Source organism: Triticum urartu, chromosome 1 (assembly GCF_003073215.2).
Source record: "Triticum urartu cultivar G1812 chromosome 1, Tu2.1, whole genome shotgun sequence".
In the NCBI taxonomy this organism is placed as follows: domain Eukaryota; kingdom Viridiplantae; phylum Streptophyta; class Magnoliopsida; order Poales; family Poaceae; genus Triticum; species Triticum urartu.
This window is the reverse complement of record NC_053022.1, coordinates 29,054,748-29,065,055: the sequence shown is the minus strand read 5'-3', so window position 1 is coordinate 29,065,055 and position 10,308 is coordinate 29,054,748. Positions and strand designations below refer to the sequence as shown.

The window sequence follows — 10,308 nt, the reverse complement described above, 5'->3', positions numbered from 1 at the left end:
GTCGAAGATATAGTCTACGAACACCTTGCCGACCTCAGAGAAGAGCACTTTGTTGGACTTGGTATCCACCAGCAGCTTCACAAAGAGCTCAGTGCTCGAAGCCATGGTTTCGGCTTGGAGACGAGATGGGGAGATGCCTTGAATGGTGTCAGTTCACACTAGAGTAGATGTTGTGCAGTGGTGCCATGTATTTATTTATAGGAGGGGGTTGAGGAGGGAGATGCCATGTATTTATTTATAGGAGGGGATTGAGGAGGGAGATGCTGATGAAAAAGTTGTTTCTGAATTTGTTAGTACCTCCTTTCTGGTTTATCTCAAAACTATCATTTTTTTCATTTTATAAGTCTCATTTCTATGGCTTCCCATTACACGCTCGGATATCGAGGTGCGTTATCAAAGGATTAAATGAAAACCCACCAATGCATGTAAAAGCTTTTAGTTATTTTGGTCACGCATGCATGCATTGTAATTAATTCATTGTAGAACACAATGGTTTGAGCAAATGAGTGCATTAATTGATTACTTTTGCTAACTAACAAAACTATTCCACCACTCATCATCTATCTTGGTTGGTGAGATTTTTGAGTTGAGCCCTATAAGACTACCTACAGTGGGAGTAATATAGGTAGTAACATCACACATATCTAGATAAAATAGATGATGTGGCAAGCAATAAATAAATAAAAAGACGAAAGTGGTAACATAACTAGTTACTATTAGATAATAACATCACACATATCAAGGCAAGATGAGTCTATAGCCTAATGAATGAAGTGTTGCGTGTTATCACACATATGTTACTTCCCACTATAGAGATAATAATATAGACTAGTAACATAGTAACATAGACTAGTAACATAGGCATAGTACCATAGGCATATTACTAGTTTATGTTACTATTCATTGTGGCTAGTCTAATAAGGAGGGAGTACTTCAGTAACTAGCGAGGCATAGAGTAGTTGTCAATCATGCATGCAGCAATCAATTCACGCGTGTGGAAAGGGAAGGGTGAAGCTGTGCTGAGACGTTAAACCAGCGCGAGATTAGAGGAGAACCGGCCTAGGGAATTGAAGAGAAAAGTTAGTTTTCAAAAAAATCTAGGGAAAATATTTTCACCTCTTTCATATGAATGAACGGAAGTAGTGGAATGGTTTGTAATGCTTATTTCGTTTGTCTCAAGTTAAATTTGTTATCGAGCAAATTATTAGCATCTACCACTTTATATAAATACAATATAGAAATATTCTTTATCTTAAATCTAGGGTAAGTGATATTGATTTGATAACGTGGATGTTGATATTTTTCTTGATAAACTCGGTCAAATGATAAATATTTGACTTGAGACAAACCAAGTGAGCCTGTATCGGTCTGGAGGGAGTATATTTCTTTGTGCAGTATTGGGTGTGCTTTGGACCTTAATTTGGTGTTTGTCAACATGACACAGAGAAGTGTAGAGATATCAGCCATATCTACTCATGTACATGTGGCAGTTGTGTTGCTATGAGACGCATTTCATATGGCAACTACAAAAATGTGGCACCAGTCCTCGATTAGTTAAATGTCAACATAAGATTTGTATGTGAAAAGAGAACAATAAGAATGTCTTCATAAAATCCAGCAAAGCAAGAACATAGGCAACACTTTGCGCGTACAAGCTTGACCTTGCCAAAGCATGCAATCAGGTGGATTGGTAAAATTTGGAATGTGCTCTTCGGAAGCTTGGCTATCTCACAACAATGAAGAAATCAGTGTGGTTTGTTGTCTGTATGAATTGTGAGACCCTGGACTAGTTCAAGCCGACAAGGGGCCTCCAGCAAGGGGAACCCTTTGAGCCCGTATCTATTCATCTTAGTTGATCACGACCTCTCGTTCATCCATGAAAACTAGATAACAATTGGTGGACTCATGCCAATCAACATTGCCAAAGCCTGGGAGTATGCCACTTAGTGTTTGCTGACGACAATAGCCAGGATCAGGCCAGGTCTCAGACAAGGCTTGGGCCGAACACGCTACATTAGCAAACAGTGTCAAGAGTGCTATAGTCAGTGAGGAGATTCGACGCCATAACCCTGGCGGCCCCCCGGGCAGCCTGGGGCCTAGCTACGCCATCGACAGCGTCTTGTTCTTCCTAAGTTCACCTTGTTCAGTGAAGCTTTTCTAGCTAATACCCAAGGCTAGATTAATAAAGTAGATCCTATGCGTGACAAATTCTGGTTTTGAAAACAGATGCCTAGGGCTCTCTACATGCATCTGAAGGCAGAATGAAAGATGACCATTCCTTGGAAACGATGGAGCGAGAGAGATTCTCTAAGAGACTAGCGAACTAGGCCGAGAAGTATTTTTCTCATGTTGAAAATGAAATATTTGTCAAGTCGGTGGTGCAATGCAAGCCCTTTCCCTATGCACTATAGGGTGTTACAAATACTAGGGGATAGCCTACGCATTGCTTCGGGAACCATGGTAAAAACCAATGCAAACATTGGGGTTATAAAACATTGCCTATCTAAGAAATTTTCTCAGTTTGTTTAAAACGTTTGTTAGTATAAGTGCACTACAAGCCTTGCTGCACTATATACTTACCAAGGGAGATGTGATGTCGGTTGAAAAGATAGCCGCAGTTAACAGCTCGGGCCTAATATTTAGCATGGACTTCAACAATTTGCAATGTTCTTTTCCATGTTGATTGTTGCTATGGACCGCCCATGCTATTGATAAAGAACAATCTCAGGAATTAGGTCTCTGCTATTATTGCTGAAATTAAGAGGTGCATTAAGGAATTGTCAAGCTTTGTGTACCTTCTAATAGTAACATGATGGACGCGTGAGGTTGAGTGATACTAATGCTATTTAATTATGGATGGTATATATTCAATTATAATTTTTTTGTTGACAAGTGATTTGCTCTTTAAGAAGATACCAAGACCGCCGAGAAGTAAAGAAGTGAAAGAGAGTTTGTATTTGTAGTTGTATTATGGAAAAGAGATGCCACCATTCTTAACACATATTTTCGAATTAAAAGAATAATTGATCCATGTGCCTATTTTATTATTATTCCGTGATAACGCACGGACATTTGACTTCTACCCGTAGCAACGCACGGGCATTCTCCTAGTTAATATAGATACACTAGTAGAAAACAGGGCTTTGGTTCGGACAGAAAAGAGCATTAGTACCGGTTGCATTACGAACCGGGACTAATGTGAGCATTAGTCCCGGTTCGAGCGGCTAGGGCACCGTACAGGCATTACTCCCAGTTCAAATGGGACCTTTAGTCCTGGTTGGTGCTACGAACCGGGACTAAAGGGTGCGATGCCCATTAGTACCGGTTCGTGCTAAAGGTCTAACCTTTAGTACCGGTTGGTGCCATGAACCCCCCCCCCTCCCTCGTGTATCGCCTTTTCAGTTTTGTAAAAAGCAAAAAAATGATAAAAACTTCAATAGTTAAAATCCTTTGAGATATAGTTATGTTACTACATCTACTAGTTAGGAAAATTTAAAAACTTAAATTTGGACATGTTTTGCAAAAAGTGTAGGGAAAATGTAAAACGGCTATAACTTTTGCATACGATGTCAGAAAAAACGTATAATATATCAAAAATGTTCAGCACGAAAATCCGCATCCGATTTTGACAGCCTATGGCCTGTTTACAAATTTGTAGAATTCTCAAATTCCAAAAGGAAAAAAAGTTATGCTCAAATTTCAGTTTTTTTTAAATTTTCGTTAAATCTGGTCAAACTATGGTCAAACTACTTATTCAAGAAGTATTATTGTTACTAAATAATTATTCAAGAATATTAGTGTTACTAAATAATTATTTCAGTTTTTTTGAATTTTGGTCAAATCTAGTCAAACTGTGGTCAAACAATGGTCAAACTATTTATTCAAGAAATATTAGTGTTACTAAATAATAATTGTTTTTTAAAACAATAGTTTCAAACTCAAACAGTAAAATGTGTGACTTCATGCTCAAGCTAAACTTCTGAGGGTTAATAGGATTGACATGTTACTTTTGTCAGGAAAACAACTAATGCAGACTTGACGAGGGATGATTAGAGATTAGAGGTTAAAATAATTTCGAAAAATTGAAAATTGGAAAAACATTTCAAAAAATCATTTTTTTAAATATATCCTTTAGTAGCGGGACTAAAGATGGACTTTCAGGCAGCAGCCACGTGAAGGGCCTTATACGAACCGGGACTAAAAGAGGACCTTTTAGTAATGACCCTTTAATCCCAGGGACTAAAGACCCTTTTTCTACTAGTGATATATGAAGCATTAATCTGTTAATTATTCCACTGTAAAAGAAAGTGTCATTCTAGTAGGTGTCAGGAAGAGAGATCGAACTCGGGACCTCCTGTTCAATACATGAGGATGTAGCCAGCTCGACTAGCTAACTTTGCATTGTTTACAGTTGATCGCTGAGGATTGTTTCTTCACTTTTTTTGATCAAATTTTGTACGTTTCCCTAATACTCCCTCCGTCCGGAAAAAATTGTCACCAGCGTAGTTCAATTATAATTTTGCAGAAAACCCCTTTTTCATTTTAAATCTCGTGCTAATCGGTCCTTCTTCCTCCCCCGACGCCGGCCGGCACCGCGCGCGCCCCAGCCTCCGCCTCCCCCTGTTACCCACGGGCACGGCGTGCCCCAGCCGCCGTAGGATCAGCCAGGACGAAGTCCCACTTGCGCCGCCGCCCACCTGTCCCGCAGCTGCCATCTTGCGCCGCCCCTGCTTAGCTGCGCTGCGGAGGCGAGCTTCGCCGCCGCCCAGCTGCTCCTCCGCGGCGACACCTCGACAGGCGGCGATTCCACGGCTCACGGTCGGCTCTACTCGTCGTCCTTCTCGCATCCCCGGCCGCAACCCCGGCGCGCCAAGGCCAGCCACTCTGCTGCGGGAGTTGGGCAAGACCCCGGCCGCCGTTGCTCCACCGTCGTGCACCGAGGTGACCAGTGCATCCACCGTAGGGCCCAGCACAGCCGCCCAACCTGCTACAGAGGTGGCCACCGCCACCCACCTGCTCCTCCTCGCTGATTTCTTCTTCTTCTTCGTCCAGGCGACCCAGCTCCTACTCGCCGCCTCTGCTGCTACTGAAAGGTAGCCAGCGCCCTGAAATCAGTGTCAAATTGATGTTAATTTGTTGTGTAGATCAAATTGATGTCAAATTGAGGTGAATTAGAGTAGCAGCGGATCATCCAGTCTGTAATTTGATGAGCGTGTGCTATACACACACAATATTCAGTCTGCACAAAATTGTACAGTAAACTGAATTAGTGAACAAGCAGTGTTACTCATAGGCTTAGACTGAAGGACTTGCAGAATTCAACAGCAAACAGAGTACCAAATTAATTACTCAAAATGGATCATATATAGAGTTGCTTCCATGTGTTTTGTTTATAAAATGTTAGCGAACAATATAAGTTTTCCACTGATAGAAGCATGTGAAAATTCAGTTAGATAACCACTGATAGAAGCATGTGAAAATTCAATTAGATAACCACTGATAGGAATAGATATTGATGCTTTGCTGAAGAAATCATGGCACACTAGAGAAAAAAGAAGAAGAAAAAAGAAATCATGCCTTGCCGAAGAAAAAAGAAATCCTGGAAACACTTAACTACTTTTAGACACTTTCAGTTAACTGTTTTGAATTGTTCATGTGACAGTATTGTCATGGTGAGCTACAGATTATGCACTAAGGAATTTGTTCTCCAGGTAGAGATGAGTGTAAAATACGAACAAGGGAAGTCAATTTCAAACTGATAGACTGCATAAAACTGCCACAATCTCTTAACTAAGAGTTGATAAAAGCATGTCCCTAAAACTTATTCAGTCAGTTAGATCCCCTGTAAAGTTAAGTGAATTATTCATTCAGTTAGATCTGAACAAAGCCTCTCAAGTAACCTGCCTACTAACCCCTCTCTTCTTCAGTAAGATCTGAACAAGACTATATCTACATACTGTTAAAGCTTCAAATTCAGAGCACTACATCATCCAGTTTGCACTACACGCAGCTCTAAATTAAGACTAAATCAAATTTGACACAAATGCAGTACTACCTCTTTGTAGGCTTGGAAGGCACAGACAGACAGCACTAGCATTTTTGTCAAAAACTATACTCCCTCATAAATCAATGCTGACTAAATTTTTTAAGTGCTCCTCCTAAAAATCACTAAAGTAGGAAATCTTTAACATAATGTACCCTGCAGCTTTGTTCAATTGGTACAGTCAAATTCAGTTAAGTGCTTGCTTGCTTTAGTTTGACAGAAATGTTGTCCTTGTAAACTTGCTGCAAGGTCAACATGTGCTGTTATAAATTGAGATATACTCTAGCTGCAGTACTCTTAGTGATCAAAATTGCAAGCATGTCAAGTCAGAGAAGCATGTCAGCTAACTTCAGACTTAACAATAAAGATGAAAATTTCAGACTTGGCAGTACAAATTCAGACTTGGCATGAGATAGATGAGCACGAGGAGGACCTGAAGGAGGAGGAGCCTGGGATGTTGAGGAGGATCCGCCTTCGTTGGGGTCGACTTCCGCAGCTGCCGCCGTCGTCTTCCCCATGCCGTCGTCGCCGGTGATGTTGAGGAGGGCCTGGAGGAGGAAGAGGAGCTGGTGGATTAGGAGCTCGAGGACGAGAGCGCCCGCCCCATGCCGTCGCCATGCTCCAGATCGAGCGCCAACTTGTCGTCATCCTCCAGATCGAGCGGCGCCTCGTCGAAGAGAACCTCACCGGAAGAAGGGATTTTTAGGGGAGAGGAGGAGCTACGCAGCGAACTGGAGCGGCGCCGGCGGCGTGGAGGAGGGAGAGGAGGCGCGGGGGATCTCAGCGGCGCGGCGGGGAGGGGAGCAGCGCAACGTCGGGAAGCTGCGGGGAGGGGAGTGACGTGCGGCAAGACGAGGACTGCGGGTTTGGTCGGACAAAAATGGAGAGCTTTTTTGCAAAAATGTCATGGAGACAACTTTTACCGGACGGAGGGAGTATTAAAGAGAGGAAAAAAGGGACCCAAAGAGGATCGAACACGGGACCTCCGGGTTTAGTGCTAAGGTGCTAGCCACTTGCCCTTATGACGTTCAAAAGCAGCGCTGCACTTCAAATGTACATAGGACATTCCTGATTATTATTATTTTTGAAAACCAGTCAAAAATAGGAGGCCCGAGGAAGAATTGAACACGGAGCCTTTAGTTTGCAGGCGAATGTGGTGACAAAATTAGCGCTGGGCCATAAATATACACTGAACATTTTTTAGTATACGGTGAATATTCTTTTCAAATGTAATTTTTTAACTAGCAACAAAATTCCGAAATGTTTGAAAATTTTGAATTTAAAAATACACAATGAATTTTTTAGTATACAGTGCACATTTTTCAAATACACACTAAACATTTTTAAATATACAATGATTTGTTTAAATGCATGCTGAACAAATTTCCTATATATGATGAACTTTTCTTATATATAGTGAAGAGTTTTCAAATGTATGGTGAACTTTTTTTTATCTACGGTGAACTTTTTGTATTACGTGATTTTTTAAGAAGATGAATAAATTTTGGAATTACGAACTTCTATTGAAAAAAGATACGAACATTTTCTGAAAATTTGAAGAAATTTTGAAATTCTGAATGAAAGGTCCAAAAAAGTCAGCCGTCTAAACGCTACCTTCAGCGAAGCGACAACGTTTTGATGCTCACAAGGGTCAAATAGAATCGACGGCGTTTCGTACATCGAGTCACAATTTGTGTACGTCATTCCTTCGTGCGAACAAGTCTTGGCCTGAACACTCTTCTCTCATGGACCCGGCCTACTGGTTTCATTTTTTTGGAAAATCAGCAAAAAAAATATGTGCATTAGTGATTCAAACTGCTGCCATGAGGTGCAAATCCCACCGCATTAATCAACTATGCCAGCAACTCTCATGGAATAAAATGAGCTATATCGTATTTATACACTACAACAGATAACATTTTTTTCGTCCCAATCCAAACAATTCGCACTCGCACTTGCACTTGCAATACTGCATCTTTTTGTTTTTTTCTTCAAGTAATCATCGGCTCAATTCAAATTGCAACCTGAGATCTAACCATAGCTTCACCAATCAACCATTACTAATGGATTCAAACAACATGTTGGCACCCACATCTCCAAATTAAGACAAGGGCACACACAAGTTGATAGTGTGCATATTCATTTACTGAACCTTGTGCAGTCTAAGTTCATATATATTTCAGCAACGCAGCCAGAAGAGAGAATTAGACAACTACTGATTTGGCTGAGTTGGTAGAGCCAACCAGGGCAAGCAAGCACGGTTTCCACACAACTAGCAAATGATAGATCTTGCTGTGGCAGTGGGTGCATGCAGTGAAGCGAACATGTCATGGGAGTGGGTGCATCCCCTAGAATCATCAATTGATATTAGTTGCTTGGAGTTGTAGGCGAGTTGCCTTGCGGTACCGTCTGGCATGCTACCGAGTTAGCGCTCAATGTGGTAGGGGATAAGTGTCCAACATTGTCGTTAGCCGCACATTATCATGTCCAATGTTCTGAACTGGCCTCCTAAAGAACCCTACCACAGAGTGACCGATCATTTTTTACATTAGCGACCTAGACTGTAACCCAGTTTCTTGATCTGGACAACCTTCGTACAGGGCCACAGATGTTTGCTCCATAACGAAGCACGAGGGTTGTGCAGGAGAAATTGTATGTAGCATGTACCCGAGGGACACAGAGGGCACCGCTCAACCCCACCTCAACAGATTAGTTTAAACATTCCCTTGCATTGGGGCAGTTTAATCCATTGGGCCGGTGCGATTCAATGACAGGTGTGTCATGTGATGGCTAAGCTCATCGCCTTGGGATTGGCCACGTCTAGATGCATTACGATCAAATGGACACCGGGATACCCGTCAGTGAGGGCGGAAACTAGGAAAAGCCATGATAGATGAATGCCGTGTTAAAATAGAGGACATGGACTTGCACGACAAGTGAGGTGGAGTCTTTGAGTCATGAGTATTAGGCTAGATGTCTGTGATATTATTATTTTTCTCCCATTGCAACGCACGGGCATTTGTGCTAGTATCTTTAATGTATCAACTTGCTCCCCTACTCATAGTTTCATCAATTTATGTAGGGTCTTGAGATTTCTGGGCATCAGTGAGCTGTCTTGGGAATCAGTAAAAAGAGATTGGGTAAAGAGGGAGTCTTTCTCAGTTGGAACGGACGAACTCTGGAGAGATCTAGAATAAAAGGATGCTTAAAAAAGCGTGGCCTTTCAGAGTCAATAAACAGAGAGGCTTTACAAGTAAAATAAGCATGGATTGTCTCGCCGGGGAACGACATCCCGGCTACGTTCGACAGCAGTCGTGCTGTGCATGAACTCCTAGGAAGGTTAGATAAACAAAGAGACTACGTTAGATAAGCAAGTGCGCCGGCCAGCCATGCTGTCCATATGAACGAAGGGTATGTACTTTGGACCCTGAAATCGGTGAATTTGTTTACCAAATTATGTTATCAAAAGTAGAAGATAAAAATGGGAGCACAGCTAGCTGGCTGGCTACTACAAGTTTGCATGCAACGACTTGCTCACGTGTTTGCGGCAGCTAATGGCTAGCTAGCAATTTTTACCTCGATGGGCATAGCACTAGCCAAACATTATTCCCTCTGTGTTATTGATACTTCCAAATACTTTGATATATAAAATCACGGTATTATTAAAACCACGGTTTGTTTTCTATAATACTTGCCGGCGAACACAACCTTAATCTTTTATTAGTGTGTGATCTATTATTAATTTTGAATCGTCCGACTCCATATTTATTTTGAATCATGTAAGGCATCCGAGAGGTAAGAATCCAAGAGAGGAGGAGGACTGCTCCACAACGATTTTCAAGGGGAACAAGTCGACACCAAAGACATACAAAAGACAACAACTTTATTGCCACTCTGCACCTGACTACCCATACACCATGGACAAGATACAACTCTTTCTTGGCGCTAAACCGATTGATGGTTGACAAGGCCACCAATAATGATAACTCCATCATCACTATACACCCGGACACCATGGACATGTTGCAGCTTTCCGTGGCAAAACTGTCCTACTGAAGGGATGCGTTGCCAATCTATTCGATATAGATGCAAGGCTCAAGATATTATGACATGACCGACCAGGAAGTGTGGGGGTAGATCGACTGGACGACGGCAAGCAGTTCACCGGGTGGACCGCGGCAAGGTCAACCATCATGCATCTCATCCAACGGCCCACGACGTCCAATAGGAAGCAATACATCAATAATCTGATCCTCAACGATCCC

At 41.9% G+C, this 10,308-nt stretch overlaps 1 protein-coding gene across 1 annotated transcript; it reads right to left on the bottom strand.

Moving 5' to 3' along the window:
* Positions 1-4,323: 4,323 nt before the first annotated feature.
* LOC125532641 lies at positions 4,324-6,951 on the bottom strand. Its single transcript, XM_048696628.1, has 3 exons — positions 6,767-6,951; positions 6,477-6,609; positions 4,324-5,105 (listed from the first exon to the last, which is right to left on the bottom strand). Exons 1-3 carry the CDS (start codon positions 6,949-6,951, stop codon positions 4,512-4,514), a joined length of 912 nt encoding a protein of 303 aa, XP_048552585.1. The 3' UTR covers positions 4,324-4,511.
* Positions 6,952-10,308: the final 3,357 nt, after the last annotated feature.

What these genes read in the sequence shown, in the direction of transcription:
- LOC125532641 (XM_048696628.1), bottom strand. Translation starts at nt 6,951, where the DNA reads ATGACATTTTTGCAAAAAAGCTCTCCATTTTTGTCCGACCAAACCCGC. An exon ending in GCGCCGCTCCAGTTCGCTGC is followed by an intron (nt 6,610 to 6,766) that starts GTAGCTCCTCCT and finishes CTAATCCACCAG; the next exon opens with CTCCTCTTCCTCCTCCAGGC. An exon ending in CCAGGCTCCTCCTCCTTCAG is followed by an intron (nt 5,106 to 6,476) that starts GTCCTCCTCGTG and finishes CACTGATTTCAG; the next exon opens with GGCGCTGGCTACCTTTCAGT.